Genomic DNA, 17,367 nt, shown 5'->3' on the forward strand with positions numbered 1-17,367 from the left:
AATTCTCTCTGGAGATCCGTTTGCCATATGCAAACTTAAATAGGCTTTGGCCTTTTCAGTTGACATCAGATGCTGACAACTGTTATTCTGGTTTCAGTTGTGTTTGGCAGCTCTGTGGTGAGATATAAATACCTTGTCTTCCCAAAAGTTGAAAGAAAGGAGCGTAAAAATATTATATTCACAAATCAAATTTAACAGTAGTTTTAGGATTGGGAATACTACAAATTAGGGGCAAGAATACAATACAGAATATTATCACAGATACCAGATTAATTTCTCTTTTTGAGTCTTCATTTTCCTTAAAAATATCCCTTTTAATGAGCATCTGTACTGCAGTCAGTTAAAATAAGGAACTGCATGTAAATATATACAAATAATGCTCATTTTATTTTTTATTAGAATCTTTAAGTTTAGAGAGTCCTCTGTGACTTCCTAAATCCTAAAGTTCTGTGGTATGGTCTTACACAGAAGTCTCTCTTTGCTATGTATAGAAAATGTGAACCCTCCCTGAAGCTGTGAAAACCTTGGTCACTGCAACTTGAAGTAGTTCAAGCAGTAGACACTATCTAATTTAAATGTTGCTATCAGTATACAAGTAAGAGTATGTTTGTGGCTTTTTCTTTGCCAATTGTAGGAAGAGTTCAGACTATTAACAGAATTTTATATATTAAAGTGTCTCTGCAGACCTTTAAAACGACATAAGGTTCCATGGTTGTTTATTACTGTCTCTGTATTGCATTTATGTACAGTATTTTGCATGATGTATGCATTTACTTTAATCAGAGTAACATCTATGTAACATGGCAATATTAACTCACGAGAAGCTGTTTGTCATCCTTTGCCTTTGACTTCACAAAAGACTTGTTTTTCATTAATTAAAAGTGCTTATTCTCAAAGCTCTTTAACACAACCTGAAGAATTAAAGCAAAATGAGTTGATTATGGGCATGAAATGTTCTCTATTTATTGATTGTGCTTCTTGTTCCCTCTTGGTCTGACAACACAGAGCAATTCTGACATTCAGGGAGTACCACATGCTTGTTTACTTAAGCTTTGGGGGAAAGAATCTTACCAGAAAAGCAAATGTTAAAGAGTAAAAAGTAATGTTAGACTTTCCCACACACATCGTGGTGCTATTCCTACCATTATGGAAAGTCTTGCAGGAAACAGGAAAGTCTTATAGAAAAATAGCTTTAGTTTTTCTCAGAAGCTCAAATTTGACTCCTAAATAACCAGCGTATCCTTTATTTAACCCTGTCTTGTTCTGACCAATAAACAAAAAAAACGAATGTGAACAACTGCGGAATCCAGCTGTCTCATATAGCAAGTCACTCATGAAGCCTGATGGAAATTAACTGAAGGATGTGTGAAGAATGGGGTGTTGGGAATTTCTGTGGTTTGTACCAAAATTGAAATGGTTGGGGCCCTGTGGTTTTTGTCATAGATTGACTAAATGTTATTTCTGGCCTTATTTTCAAGCCAGCGTAAGCTACCGATCACGTTTATCATTGAAAAGCAGTTGGGAAATCTGTCTGAGCTCTGCCAGGCAGCTGGGACTTGTGCAGTATGTTAGACCGGAACTTGGTTTTGGTTTATGAGTGCAAAGGTTTATAAAATATCAAAATAGTATGTTTGAAAATAAGAGTATCACAAGAGCATTTTAAATACTGGACCCAATTTACAATAAACCACATGAAGTTTTCTCTTTGCTGGCAGATTTCTGTAATTACCAAACTTTTTTTATTCTTTATGCAAATTCATTCCTTACATCCTTTTCTCTCACAAGGTCTGTTGTCATTTGGTACTTTGATCCAAGAAAGGAAATGGATTCGTGTTTGGTTGTATGTGCTTACTTTTGATGGGATTCTCTGTGGTGTCCTCTCTTATTTGTTCAGTTGCATTAGACTGTGTCAGACCTTTTTAACCAAATTTCTTTTAAAGATTTCATGTTTATAGGCATTTCTGTGGGACAATGTATTGTTTTGTTTTATAGAAACTTAGAGTAGCTTACTGTCGAATCTGATCAAGCTGGTCTTATACTTTTCAATTGAATACCATGTAAATGTTTTGAAACACATGGAGAACAACCCATAATCCAGATTTTTTTCTCGCTCTGATGTTTCCTTTTTTTCATCTCTTGATTTGGAAAGGCATCTAATCATTAAGTAGATTTGATTAGAGCTTGTCTTTTTGATACTTTATTTTGTATGCATTAGGCTCCTTTGGGAAAAGTTCTGTTTCCTCTTATAATCTGTAACTGTGATGTTTTAACTATTCCTCTCAGTGAGGTTTTTTTGATCACTTATCTTCTGTGTGATTAGAAGTGGTTATATTCCACAAGACTTCCTCTTTCCTCATGAAAACAACTACTGTTACTCATGACAGAAAGATTTGAGTCCTTTTGAAAATGCAGATATTCATCAGACTTCTGGTGTTTGGGATTAAGTACAACTGCCAAACTTTTGCTTCTGATTAGTATGATAGCAGCTCCCTCCATTTATTTCACTACCTTCTCCTTAAATATTTACTAGCTGAATGACATTGTAGCTGTCTTCTGTTGTGTTTTTTGTTTGAACACCTGATACAGCATTGTTGAAACCTGGATCATATTTTGCTAAATTATTTCTCACTGTAATCATGGAGGCAAACACTGTTTTCTAGGAAATACTGCATCAAACCACGTTGTAAGTAAGAAATATTGAGATGTCAAAGGCGTGAGATACACCTAGCTTATCTAAACAAACTTAGCATATTGTGACCTATGGAAAAATTTTACTTCATTTGTTGACTTGCTGGATCTAAAACCAAGGCATGTGTACTCCTGAAGGCTCTATTTAATTTCTGAAGACTGTACTTCTCTAATTTAAATCTGTGGCTTAATATTTGCCTGCAAGAAATACATACATCTGTACCATATTAGCTTCTTTCCTTTGTTATGGCAGCCTCAGGAATATAGAAATAGTTGTACTCTGTTTTCTGAAATTACAGAATTAATTCTGTTGCATTTCTGAAATCACAATCATAGGACAACATTAGGTATTTCCAATAATTATAATTTTAATTTTTAATAATGTTTTGTACTAGTTTTATATGTTTGCTTGGATTGCCATCACATTGTATGTCAAATGTTCTGCGTTTATCTTCTGATACTATTTAGATTTTCTGCAGCTATGTGTCAGGAATGGCAATCTACATAATTGCAAATGAAAGCTGCAAAAGGCTTTTTGGTGACAGTGTTCAAGTTAGATGTATGTTGATTTTAATGTTTTACAGTCTAGGTCGACAATAACTAGGAAACAGCTATCTTTAACAAATCTTCTGGCTTCATCCTATTCTCACCATTTTAGTGACAATGTTATAATGTTATGAGTCAGAACTCAGAATTAAAATTATATTGATGCATTTTATCAAATACTGGTACAACAATGAAGTGTTTGCTGTTAATTTCTCTCTCTGAGGAAGAAGCATATAAAATCACCATATTTCCTTGAGTCTAAGTTAAGGAGTAAATGTTTATTAGAGGTGTGAGGAGAAATATGAAATTATTGTAACTGTCAGCTAAACAGATTAGAAAGAATTTGTTGACTTGAGAAATACCCATTTTAAAAGTCAACAAAGTGCACTATGTTATTTGTAAATTATTATTAATGCCTATTAATTTCTTTTTCCCTAAGCTGTTAATGAATAAATTGCTCCTCCAGGAATTTTTACTGGGCTCTTTTAGGTTCTTGCCATTCACCAGAATCAATACTCCTTTTGTTCCCCTTCATCCTGAATGTGTGGTGTATCATAGAATGAACATTGTTGGTTTAGTCCCTGTGGTGCAAAATCAAGCCTATTTGTCTCAGAGCAGCTTTGTGAAATGAACTTTACAGCTTTAATTTGAGAAGATGAGAAAAAACTTGTTTTAAAAGAATGTAGAGCTGGAAGTAGTTGTGAGCAAAGCAACAAGGAAAAGTATGATTTACTTCTTGCAGTTGAAGAACAATAGGTATTTTAAAAGTTGTGAGTTCTAGTTTTTGTTTTGTCTAGATGTTATTTGTCTTGGAAGGCCTATTATTATTATTTTTAGAAAATGCTCATTCATGTGTTTGCAGATATAAGGCAGAATTATTTGATTTATCTCAATGCCTGGTGTCTGTACATGCAGACTAGTTTGATGTTGCTATTTGGGGTGGGACGGGTGGCAAGGGAGAGAGACTCACACTCCTCTCTTAAAAGCTCAGTTGAGTTTTAAAGTAGTAAAGCATTTTTCTCATTCACAAAGACCGCAAGTAACTTGTCCTTAATACACCTGTGTTGTTTTCCTTTGTATTCAGGGAAGCAGTGTTTCTTAGTCCTGCGTCAGCAGCAGTTTAATATCCAGGCTCTGGTGGCTGTGGGACAGCATGCGAGCAAGCAGATGGTAAAGTTTGCTGCCAAGTAAGTAAGCAATTATATCCTGTTGTCAGAGTAAACAATGGTGGGAACCAGGGCTCCCAGGGGCTGGGACCATTTTCACACATTAACATCAATGCTTCGTTTGTTTTAAAATGTAGTTATTTAAATTGTCAGTTCACTATTGCGTTGAATACATTACACTGACAAAAGATAAAATAGAGAACAGGCTTGAAATTCATTCTGAACTGCTGAAGCAGCATTCTCTCGCCACAGACAACCTACATTTACTTTCAAGCTGCCTAACAAAAAGTCTGGCAAGCTGAGCTTAGTGGGACACTTCATTTTGTGTGGTGTTTGTGTGTGTCTGCACATGTGCAGGGTTTTTCTTCTACAAGATGTGCAGTGTAGTGATACGTTTCATAGCTAGAACTGATGTGAAGAAGCTCCATGTTGCAAGTGGTTTACTGAGCTGAAGAAATTAAGAGTGGCTTCTGTGCACTGAGTTAATCTTATTTACAATTTATTTTTGGCACTAGAATTTTTAATGAGGGATTTAAGTTACTTTTAAAAATATTTTAGGGGTTAATGGCAAGACTTGCCAATTAAACAAATGTTTGTTGCAGCAATTTAAATTCAGTTATTTGGTTTGTTTCATTCTTAAAGATAAAAAAATGACACTTTGGGTTGTCCAGTATACTTGCATGACAAAGGTGTTTTTATAGTAGAGCTTTTAGTCATGTATATCTACTTGTTCGCAAATAGAAATGTGGATCAATTCAGTGCAATAATATGTTGAACATGTGGCACTTGAGTTGCTTCTGTTTGGTTCTTGGCACAACTCTCATGCCTGGGAAAGGAGCCCCTACTAATTAGCTGCAAAAGTGCCCCAGCCTTCAACCTTCAATATGCCAGGGAGAGGAGGGATTCATTATAGCACAGATTTCCAGAAGCCCGGTTAAGAAGGTTGGGATAATGCTTGTGCTGAGGAGGTTTGAGGTTCAAGGCAACAAGAAAACAGAACCAGCAGTGTTTGCTGTTTGGCGGTGCTGAGTGTTGGCAGTGCCAGGGTGAAACATGCTGTTTACAGGTGTTTATGAGCCAAAGTGGAGTGTTCTGTTTCTTCATGAAATAGTTTGCTCTCTCCAGTGCTTAGGATCTTTGAAAAGAATTAAGAATATAATGTACTTGTTCCCCAGTTCATCTTCCTCTAACCTACCAACAGTCTGTACTTGCACTAAAGAACCTGCACTAGAGAACAGTGAAATAACTCTTGTGATGCTCAATTTCCTATTCTCCAGTTGTCTCCAACATCTTTCTTTTTCAGTTTTCTTCGTGGTTCTTTCCTTCGCAACTGAATTTCTTACATTTCATAAGCGGCCAGAGCTCAGTGGTTAGGAGCTTATGAGAGGGAAGTTGATCATTACTCTTTTCTTTCATTTGCTGACTCTGCTATTTGTAAGCCTTCCATGACTCTCTTTTTTAAATTCACTGATCTTTTTTTACTGAGTTAGTTTTCTGTCAGTTTAGTGATTTAAACAAGGTCATGGAGGTCCAGAGCTAAAAAGGAGTGGTAAATGGTGGAAAAGGGTATTTGGAAAGAGTAGAAAGCGAAGCTCCTTTCTCTTCTGGCAGCAGTGAGCTGTTCAGTCAGATGGAACCTCATCCTTAGGTTCTTTCCAGCTCCCAGTCATGTCCCTGCTTTTACTGATGTGACAGACCTGAGCAGCGCAACTCATATTTGTACTGTGTTTTACCTTTTCATCCTGCTCCTTTTTGTGATAGCTTTTTCCAGCTGAACCTCGATGCTTCAGCCTCTCCAATTTATAGCATGCGTATTTTACTCATCATTTGTGGTTCTGAAATGTTTCCTTGCTTATTGTCATGTGCTTTGAATAGCAGAACTTTCTCTGCTGCAGCATTCTGCGTTTTCTTTTAGGGCTTTGCTTCTGTTTTATTAACACCATTAGTGCAATCATCTTCTCATTCCTTCTCACCAACAAACCTATTTTATGAATATCCTGACAGGCTGTCTCACTTTTTCTAGTGTTTTATCTCCTACAATTTTACCTGATACCACCATTGCAGCTGCCACTTGTCCTCAGAACCTGCGGTTGTTCCCTGAATTCTGGGTGCACTTGTGGTCAGTATGACCTGAAGCGCAGCAGCAGCACCTGCCTTGTCTTCAGGCGCTCTCCTCCTACTTCTCACCTGCTGGGGAATGATGCCATTATTACCAGCAAATCAGGCTGGTCTTAGGTGTCTAAAAATAACTATACTGTTTCTCTGCCTTTCTCAGTGTCTTTTTTTGTCGCCTCCTCTTGTTTCCTACACATTAAATGAAAAAATACACATTTATTGAAGAAAACGTTTAACTTCAATACCTCACATTTCAACTAAATTTTTAAACTGAACTTTTCCACTGGTAGTACATAAACTTTATTTTTCATGTGCTGCTTTCTTATATTTTGATGCTGGGTCCAAAACTTCCTTTGGAATAGTCTGTGAAATTGTGGATCTTGAATTTTTAATGAGAACTGATTAAATCATGAGCAATTTTTTACAAATTTTCATAAATAATAAACAAATGAGTTCCTCTTTTAGATATTGGCACATGGAAACCAAGAACTTTCATAACCTTCTGTGGTCTAGCAACATGCATATACTAGTTATCTCTTATCACAAGAATTTGAGTTCTTTTTAGTGAAAGGTACTTAATACTGGTTTAACTCAGTTTTACAAAGAAACACCTGTGAGTTTAGCTACGAAGGTTTCTAGTTGAACTTTCAAAAAATACATACCCAACGATACAGAGCCAGTCAAGATAGTGGCTTGGCAGCTGTGAAGTTCTTCCATCAGAAAAAATAATTCAGCCTAGTCCTGCAAGGGATGCTGCATAAGAGAAAGAATTAATTGTGTCTTTCAGCCAGCAGAGCTGCCAGGTGGTGCAATTGGTAATTTATCAACCTGCTTTTTTTTTCCATAAAGTATTGGATGTGGCCAATTTTGGTTTTGTTTCTATTTGTTTTGTTTATATCAGCATTGAGCCTTCCACCCCACCAGCACCATAGCCATGTGGTATCATAGAGCAGTGGGAGAGGTGGTTAGCACATTCTAGTTTAGCTGCCCAAACAATGTGCTCAGGAAGTACCTTGATGCGTCTTTATAGTAGGCTGGAGAATGAAAATCCATGAAAAGAGGTTAAAAATGGAGGGAAAAAAAAGGTTAAACCTGCATGAAAATACTTCACAATGTGGAAAAATATACGTAAGTTCATCAGCTAGCTGAACTGGTAGTACTGTGAAAACTGCTGGTTATTGCAGAAATATTTTCTTTATCCATTTCTGTTTAATTTTTATATTGGTGATCTGGAACAAAATGTCAAATCACAGTTGTTAAGTTTGCTGATGACAGATATTGGCATGGTAAACTAGGGGCTAAGAATACATAGTAATGAGGGCTCATTTAGAATAACCACTTCGATGCGCTTCAGTGTGAATTTATACCTTTCTGGTCATTAGTTTGGATTTTGTTCAGGATTAGTATGTAGGAAAGTCAGTGATGAGAAATGTGAGATCGTGATAAATAACGGACTTCACAGGAGTCCGTGCAGTTCTCTTACCCGCTATGCTAGGAGATCTCTTGAGTTTTGAAAAAGAAGAATAAAATGCCATTAATTTAATATATGCCAGTCATTAGACCACTTCTGGAATATTTTGTCCACTTTTATTGTCTTTGTGTCTGAATATAAGCCAAATTGGAAACAGTTGATGGTGAAGCTGCAAGGTGGAATGATATATAGTCAGGCAAATCTGCCTTCTTGTGAGACTAAAGAAAACTCTCTGTTCTATCCAAGAGAAATTAGTAATTTAAATCCCGCTCTGATGGTACCTATGCAAGATTTACTGCCAATGGAGTGTTCTTTACTTTACAGATACAAAGGTATGACAAGATGCAATGAACACATAGTGAAGCTAGGTAGATTTGGAAGGGAAATCAAGTGATTTTTTTTTTTTTCTGTGAAAATGATTTAAAACGTGTAGTGGATTTTGTTACTTAAAAACTTTAAAAGAATAAGTTGTTTTGGTTTTTATTTCCAAGAAGATAACCAGGTTCATCCAGGTGTTAGAATGTTGGTACAAGAAACAGATTGCTACATTTGTAGAATGAAGAGAATGACAATAAATGTTGACCTGGCCTTCATGTATGCAATGTGAGTTAACTCCTCTTGCAGAGGGCTTAGTGGATACTTACTGTGTTTGTGCAGACAGTATTACAGTTGCTCTTATTGAGTTGAGTATAAAATATTTATGCTTTCAACTATTTACAAACAGAACTCAATTTTTTTTTAGCATAAGCTCTATTGCCTTCATCTTTCACTGATGTTCAGATAAAATATTATTGTTTTTATTACAATTATTTAGTATTTTTAGATTTAATAATATTTTATTTTTAGATTTAATAATATTTTGTGTAGTCTGATTACACAAAAGTGTCAAAGAAAAAAAAAAAAGTCTGAACAAGTATAGATGTTTCCATCAAGTAAAACATTTTCTATTGAAATTCTATAAATAATGAAGTTTCTTCCAGTTCTTCAGACTTTTGGTCAAGAAAATGCTGATTGCGATTCACTTAGGGAGGCCTGCATGGGGTTCAGCTTGCAACATGAAGCTGTTGATGAAAGATGTTGTCACACAGACGGCAATAATGCAATCCTGTGGTTAAAAGAGAAAGTCTTGGCTAATAGACACGCAGATAATTAAGAGGGACATAAGGCATCTAGTGGACACTTCAGTAATTATAGTCTTGATGTTTTTTGGAAGGAGCATTAGGTTTAAAGAAGCGGTTTGCTCTGCAGAGGAACTTTTTAGTGTTGAACTTCATGAATCTATAACTAAAATGGCTTCTTTAATGATTAAACAATATCAAGATGTCCTCTGTTTTAATGCATCATGCATCCTAATTTAGTTTCTAGTCCTTTGTAATATTAGTTACAGCTAGAAATATGATTGTCTTTAATGGAAATGGTGATGGCTTTGGCATGCTTTTCTGCTACTTGTTCACTTTTTTGGTCTGTTTGGGATTTTTTTTGTTACCCAGTGGAACTTTATCAAAAAATCACCGAGATGACTTAGTGCTGCTGCTGTGGAGAACACTGCTGTAGTTGCTGGCATTTCATTAAAGCAGATTGTTTCTTGTAACTCGAACCGGTTACCATTTCAGTAACATTCTTGGAATTACCTGTTGGAATTGAAGCTGCACCTTCTAGGTTTCTGTTGTTTCCATTTGATGCACCATGTTTGGGACTTCAGCTTTTTCCACACTGGGTCTTGCCGAGCACTGTTCAAACAGAACTCAAAACGTGAGCTTTTACTTCCATACCAGGTTAGATACGTAGTCTGAAGGAGCAAAAACGTATTTTCCAATATCAAATGAAAGTTTAGAGTAGATTATGAACATTTGTAAATACAAGGACAGTCATATGCAGTAGAAAACTTGGTAATGCTTTTGTGTGCCCAGGCAGTTATACACATATATGGATACAGGGGTCTACTTAGGTAGGATCTGAGTTTAAATACATCTTAAAATTGTAACAAATTTAATGACCAAGGGATGTTACAGTTTTAAAGTGTGTTCCAAATGAAAAAAAATATTAATTGCAACTCCAATTTAGAGAGGAAAAAACCACATTTTATCACAAGTGCAAGGTTTTAAAGTTCTGTTGTTGTGCAAGTTCACAAAGCAATATTGCAGTTACAATTATGTAAAAACCAGTTCTTCCTGTATTTTAAAACTGATACCATTGTGCATAGCTTGAATCCTGTGCATGGTCTGATCAAAGCTCTATAACGAATTCACTAACAGCAGTTCTCAGCCATGGGATCAGTAATCTGATAATTAATCCCTCATACAACACATTAACATTTAAATACTCTTTTCTTTTGCATAGTGCAGAGAATTTGCTTCAGTGAGTTTAAAACATTGTTTTTCTTTGCAATTATTAGTGAGAGGGCTTTTATTCAGCAGATTAGAAACGTATGTTTTCAGTGAAGACACTGCTATTTGTGTCATTAGTAGTGTTTTCTGGGCATTTGCCAAAATGTTGACATGAAAAAGGAAGCATGAAAAACAGAGGAGAACTATTTAGGGGGAAAAATAAGTTAGTACAAGAGTAAAACTTTTGTTCTTTTAGACATTCACTTATTTGAAAAGCAAAGGGAATATATAGTGACACCTAATACTATTTTAGCATGATGTATTCTCTGTGCATTTCTTATCATCACATTCTATTTCATCCAAAGCATTGTCATTTCTGCCTCAGTCTTTTTAAGGAGTTTTAAAGAGACTAACTTGTAAGAGGGTGTACTTGTGAGTACTTAGTGTCATTTCTCCTTGTCTGTCTTGTATTTCATGCCTTTGCTTAAATAATGGAGATGAAGCTCACCCTTAGCTAAATTAAATTCTGATTTAAGGCCTACTATCTACCTCTGCTTTGTACAAATTCAGTCATTTGTTCGTGATTTGAGCAACTGTAGCTCTTTTAAGTGTAAATGTACCAGAAAAACCTACTATTCACAAGTTTTATGTAGTACGTGGAATTATCTAATGGTTAAGCAAGTCAAGCATATGGAGCACTATGGTCTCCATAACTTCTAGAGCAGCTGCCAATGAGTTCTATCACCTGAACTTATTACCATCAAAGAAGTAGTGTAATCAACTAAAATGCTCAAATTTGGCTTTTTTTAGTTATGTGTAATTTACTTACAGTGATGCTGTTACGTTTGGAGAATTTTGATGCTTGAATTTTCCACTGTTACTTTAATATCATCAGATTTTTTCAAAACCAACAAGTTTTATTAAAAAGTTTGGTTGAATAACTTAAATGTGAACTGAGCTTTATAACATTAAAAAGTTTCTCCCAGGTTAGATGGAAGATTCACATAGGTTTTCTTGGGGCTGATATGGATGCTCCAGGAACAGCAGAAAGCAGAGCAAGCAAGCAGTCACAGTTGGCAACACTTGGTGATTTGTATCTCAGCTGTTTCTGGGTCACACCACTCAGGCTTTGAAAGCTAAATTCCCTTCATCAGCTAAAAAGAGAAACTGAACTGTTTAGCTGGGTAAATCCCACTTTAAAATTGTGAGAGAATGACTAATTCCAAACATAAGTATTTCTAAAGAGAAGCTTCTCAATCCTGAGAAGTTTCTTATGTGGTTTTACTGTAGAGCTAAAATACCTCGGCTTTGTTCACAGCCTTAGGCTGACATAGCGCGGGTGGTACTAGAAAAAACAAAGCAGATGCCAGTGATCAGGACTGTAGTTACCATCAGTAGTAGCTTGTACCTGCTTCTACTCAGTCCTCACCCCCTTTAACTGGGGGTTACTGCACCTCGGGAACACCTTCTGTGCACAGAAGTATTTATCTCACCACCCCCCAGCTTAGGTCTATGAGGTTTGTGTGTTGGGTTTTTTGGGGCATGGGGTCTTAATAAAAAAGAATTCAACCTTGTAAACTTGATTGTTAATTGCTCTTTGCTTTATTGAGTTCAGTAGTGGGCAGCTTGTCTGATGACAACCTCGCTCATCTCTTATGATTTGCAGTTAAATTGTGGGCCTGCTGCTTCCCTGCTTTTTCATAAAAAGGAAAGAAATATTTTCTGATATTTGGCCTTTTGTAAGCAGGCTAGCAAAGAGACAGAGTGAAAATATATTTCCAGTGGGGGTGATATTCTCTGCAGAATACTACTGGTTTCAAGTCCAGTACCTTAAATACCTAAATAAAAACAGGTCATACAAATTATTTTCTCACCTATGACTCCTGAGGATTTTGTTATTGTTTGTTTATAGCACACATACTTTATACCGCATTTTTGGAAGACTTTCAAGATGTTGCGTGGTGTTTTAACGTACTATTAGTGACTGTTAGTGGAGGGCAATTAAGATGTCTCCTGTCGTAGAGAAATGACTTAAAAGCATCTTGCATCTTTCAGTAACAAGTCATGTAGTTTAAACAAGCTCAATCAGTTTTGATTTTCCCCTCCGCATCACAACTTCCTTTCAGTTCGTTGTTCTGCTGGTTAAGACACGTCTTTCAGATAATTGCATCAGCTGGCACATACAAGAGTGTATGTGGCCCAGAACAAGAAAGATGCAACTTGTCACTTTATGTATACACACAAAGAACGAGTGAGCACTAAGCTTAATTACAATTCTTTCCTTCCCAAGTCTTCCATCCCAGTTTGAATTTCTTGTGGCTGGGAATATTTAGCCAAATCCTTCATTACTCAGTTATTATATATATATGTAATTAACTTTACCTAAATCCTTAACTCTGTTTTGTTGTTTCAGCAATCCATACAGTACATGAAATATACTGTATGTATATATATATATATATATATATATATATATATATACTGTATGTATATATATACTGAAACAGTCCTAGCGCTCAGTACAGAGTCTGGTGCTGTGAGTGATGAAATTTAGTAACCCTCCTATCCTATCCTATCTTTATTGACAGCATCAACAAAGAGAGCATTGTGGATGTAGAAGGCGTTGTGAGGAAAGCATATCAGAAAATTGGAGGTTGTACTCAGCAAGATGTTGAGCTTCATGTTCAAAGGGTAATTTTTTGAGCAAATCTAGGATTGGTTAATTGTTTGAGAGATTATCTATCTCAGCTGTCTGTCTACATGTATGAACTTTGTCAATACGCAGTCACCAGAGAAATAAACTGCTTTGAACTACAAGTTTCAGTATATCATATGTAAACATGAAACATTTCTGGTTGAAGGGATTTGATTTTTTGAATTCCCTCTTTTTATCTGCCATGAAAATTACAGCACCAAGTAAAATAAAGTATCTCATGAGAACAATTTGGCTGGGAATGCTTGTAATTCTAGTTTTTGATTCCTAACCGCAGCAGATACTGTAATAAAAAGTCTGCTTTTTTCAGAAGTTTCTTCTTTATCAGAAAGTTACAATCTTCCCCTTAGTACAATGGAATGGAATACGTAACTTTTAGCAAAAGCAAAGCACTGGCTTAACAGTATGGAAGCTCTTGAAATCTAAAATTCCTGTAGCTTGTGCTAATAGGGCTGGAGGAAGTGCAACTTTATAATTTCTTTAAATAGAAAGCATATTTAAACCTTTGTGTAATATCCTTTCCTTCTAAAGGTTTTCAGCCAAACTGTATGCCTACAATACGGCTGAAACGCATTCACCTCAGGAGTACAGTACAATGGCTATTATAGCAGTAAGATAAATTTTAGCTAACAGCATTGGGAAAAATCTGCAGATTTGGAAAATGTTTTAATATATGAGCAGATTATAATATGCTTGATTTTTGTGAAAGAATATAAAATTTACTGCACCTATGACTAGACTGAGGCAAGACAAGGTGTTTTTCATTCTCTGATTATATTTTAGGTACCTGATAAATTTTCAATCTGAAATGGCTTTTTCAAGTATAATCAGATGATAAGTAAAATAATACGTTAACCACAAGAAGAACAGGATGATTTTGCTGGAATCAAAACTTAAAACTTTGAAATCTAGTAGTTTCAGACCCGACATTCACACCAATAGTTTCGTCCCTTAGGCAGTTTGTACTTGGTCAGCTCAATGCTTCCCAGAAGCGAAAAGGATATTTTTAATCTTTCAAAAGGAAAATAGAAGCATGCACTTCCAGTATTGTCATGAGAACGCACCCATGTGTCTCAAGTATTTGAATAAAATCACAGTCTTCCAGCTAGCAGCGTATGCAAACTCTGTTTCAAGTCTATGTCAGAAATACCCTTCGGTAAATCACGCCTCCTTTTGAGCTGAGTCTCATGCTATTTCTGTTCCTGTCTCAATTTCAGATCTATGTGATCAGTTTAGCTGAACCCCGGCTGCCCTTACAGCTGGATGATGCTGTTCGACCAGAAGTGGAAGGAGAGGAGGTGAAAACTTTGCATCCTCAGATACTTTGTATTGTCTTTGTAATTGAATAAAAGCATGAAAGCCACGCAACTTCCTTAATGCAGTGATTTGGGGATTCATTAGGCTTGCATTTTACTTCCTGTATGTTATCCAGAATGGTGTTAGACATCTCTATAGCTTTGATCTCTGCTGAACTGCAGTAGAAGGTCAAAACCAGAGCATTTGCCATCATTTGTGTGTGTCTTGTGGATCCTCATAGGTGGGTTCTGCATGGGAACTCTGGGAGAAGTTACACCTTAAGCTTTGCTATGCTGTCAATTTGCTGTATGTTCTTTCTAGAATAATCTAAAAATTGTACTGAACTTAGAAGTAACTCTTGGCTTTTAGCCAAAGATGGTTTTTTTTGTCTCTCTCTTTTTTTTTTTAGGTGTATGTATTCATTATGTATTTTTGCATAACTGTTTAGGATGGAAGAGCTACTGTAAACCAAGATACAAGACTGGACAACAGAGTCATTGATCTGAGGGTAAGGAACATGCTGCATTGCATGATTGCCTGCAAGTGTTTATTGTTTACATTTCTAACCCATGAAGCAATAAAAGTTGTAGATTTGGTGCAAGTGTATTGTTGGCCAAAGGAAAAATAAACAACATACTTTTCCATTGGTGAGTGACACTATGAAAACACAGGGTTTTTTATCCCAAACGTTCACCTTTCCTGACATTATTGAAAGAACTATTTTAGTAGTTTAAAGGTGACTGTTTAGTATTTGGCATGTGGCTATGTAAATCTGGGCTGTGTCAAAGATGACTAAATAGAGACAATTTAGAGACACTGTTTCTTCTCAAATGTAATCTTTGATATTCTAAAACTGTAGTAAGAGCTCAGTTTTGAAGTATAAGATGAAAGTTTTGAATTTAATGTCTAATTGAGATGCTATAATGCATGTCTTGCAAGTGAAATTGTACTAGGCCACGATACCAATCTCATTCTCTTTGTTTCTTCCACCGCATTCATATCTTTTTTCTTCCTTCTTTTTTTACTGAAACACCTTTTTTCATGCAGGTTATAGAGATAAAGCCTTCTGTGAATTCATATACCTCAAAAATATTTTCTCTTTCTGATTAGCAGCAAAAAACTATCTACTAAATCATTCATATCACTTTTCTTTTTCTTAATGAAACAGCAACTAACACTAAGCGTGTAAGTCACTAACCATTCATATTGACATGAGGCTTTCTGGTCTTTTCCCATATTTGGCTCTCCACAATAAAATTGTAATTAACTTTTCACTGAATGAAGAGTGTGCTTAGCTCATTTTTATGGTGTATCTAGTACTGCCTTCAAAGTTCTGATAATAGCAATTTCTCAGTAAATCAATCTATGGACCTGGGAAATAAAACATAAAAGTTAGTTATTTACTGGAAGATTTGGAAAAGTTCTGGCACTGAGATGCTTTAAGCACTTGAACATCTGATCTCCTTATTTCAGCAACTAAAACTACTTGTGAAAATTGTTTTACTTGGAACAAAGTTAATTGCTTTTCTCTTGACCTTATGTATAATACTGAGAAACTTCAATTTGTGATTACTTTTCGGGATTCTTAGTATCTCATCATATTGGTCTCTTCATCTGTGTCTTAAATTAAGCCTTTGATGAAAAGAATTCTATACTAATGGTTGAAAGTGAAAATAATTTAAAGGATCATCGGCTTATGGTAGTGGTAAGGCAGTGTACTAAACTGAGGGGAGAAATCTGGGATGCTTGGAGTGCAAGCTTTACTTTAACTTCTGGTAATGAAGAAAAATACTCAACAGCACTCCAGAGAAACTTAAGAAAATCCATTAAATTAATGAAATACCTGTATAATAAACTGGAAAGAACCGTGAACCCCAAAGAGAACAGAGAAATAATACAGAGGGAAATAATGGTTAAAAATACTAGCCAGAAATAATGGCGTAAAAGTATCCTTGGCTGTAATTCAGATGGGGGCATCTGCAGAGTAAAACCTAAGAAGATATATAGTAATGGAAGAAGAAAGACAGTAATGCCAGAGTAAACACAGGAGATGGAAAGGAAAGGGGTGGGCTAAGTGGATGTTGCTATAACCTTGTCTAACTTATGTGTCCCAGCCTTTGTGGTACACCATTTATTCAGCAGTGTTTGGCACCTTGTTTTGAGGTCTGAGCTTTACCTCTGCCTTCTGCAGAAGCTGTTTTTCTCCTTTGCTCCAACAGCTGCTGCAGTGTGGTTCTGAACAGCTTCTCCATGCTGAACAGGAATTTGGTGTAACTTTTTACAAAATTGATGGAAGGATGAAATGTCAAATCTCAGTACTTCAGTGCCTTAAGTCTAGTTCTCTGCATGTGCCTGTGGCTGGATGTAAGCTGGCCACGGCTTTACTTTGATTAGGCTGAAGTATCTATCTTGCCTTCCTCCTATGGACAGGAAGAGTTTCTGTCTTTGACTGTGTCACATTTCTGTGTGTTTTTTCTGTTGCACATTTCATTATTTGTTTCCAAACAAAAGCAGATTATTTTGGAACACTGGGCTCATGCCTATTCATGAGTTTGCTTTGTTTGTTCTACAGGAGCTTTGCTTATGTGAAAGAAGATTCTAAATAATTATGTGTTACTTTGACCTGTTATTTTAAAGGGAAAGCTGAATAAACAGAAAAGGTATTTAATGGAGAAAGGGAAAATCCCAGTGAGAATACAGGTACTTATATATAGTAGAAGGCATGGTGAGTTAAAAACTTGGAGGGATATCTGAAACCATAGTTGGCCACTGCTCTCCCATACGTCTTCCTCTAGGAAAACCAAATCAAGGGCAGCAGGGAAGAACTGTTAACAAGAATATTTCTAACAGAGATGCTGTGATGATCTGTTCCTACAAGTGTGAGAGGAAGTCCAACCACAGATACAGGTGCATGTAGTTCTGGTTTCCTTGGTGCCCCAGTTTTTTAAGGAAGAAGGAGGTCATCAAACATCAAAAATAGAGATACTATTTTTTGGAGAAATATTTAAGAAACTAAATCCTTAGATCTTGGCTAGACTCAGACTA

At 36.1% G+C, this 17,367-nt stretch overlaps 1 protein-coding gene across 1 annotated transcript in view; it reads left to right on the forward strand.

Annotated features, from left to right (window-relative positions):
- The window catches only part of DARS1 (aspartyl-tRNA synthetase 1), a 41,079-nt gene that overhangs the window by 7,775 nt on the left and 15,937 nt on the right, over window positions 1–17,367 (forward strand). The window contains exons 4-7 of the mRNA XM_065070335.1: window positions 4,319–4,421; window positions 12,902–13,004; window positions 14,244–14,324; window positions 14,771–14,830. Of these exons, the coding sequence (XP_064926407.1) occupies window positions 4,319–4,421; window positions 12,902–13,004; window positions 14,244–14,324; window positions 14,771–14,830 (347 nt within the window). The remainder of the gene's footprint in view (window positions 1–4,318; window positions 4,422–12,901; window positions 13,005–14,243; window positions 14,325–14,770; window positions 14,831–17,367) is intronic.

The sequence above is a fragment of the Columba livia genome, chromosome 7 (genome assembly GCF_036013475.1).
Source record: "Columba livia isolate bColLiv1 breed racing homer chromosome 7, bColLiv1.pat.W.v2, whole genome shotgun sequence".
Classification (NCBI taxonomy): domain Eukaryota; kingdom Metazoa; phylum Chordata; class Aves; order Columbiformes; family Columbidae; genus Columba; species Columba livia.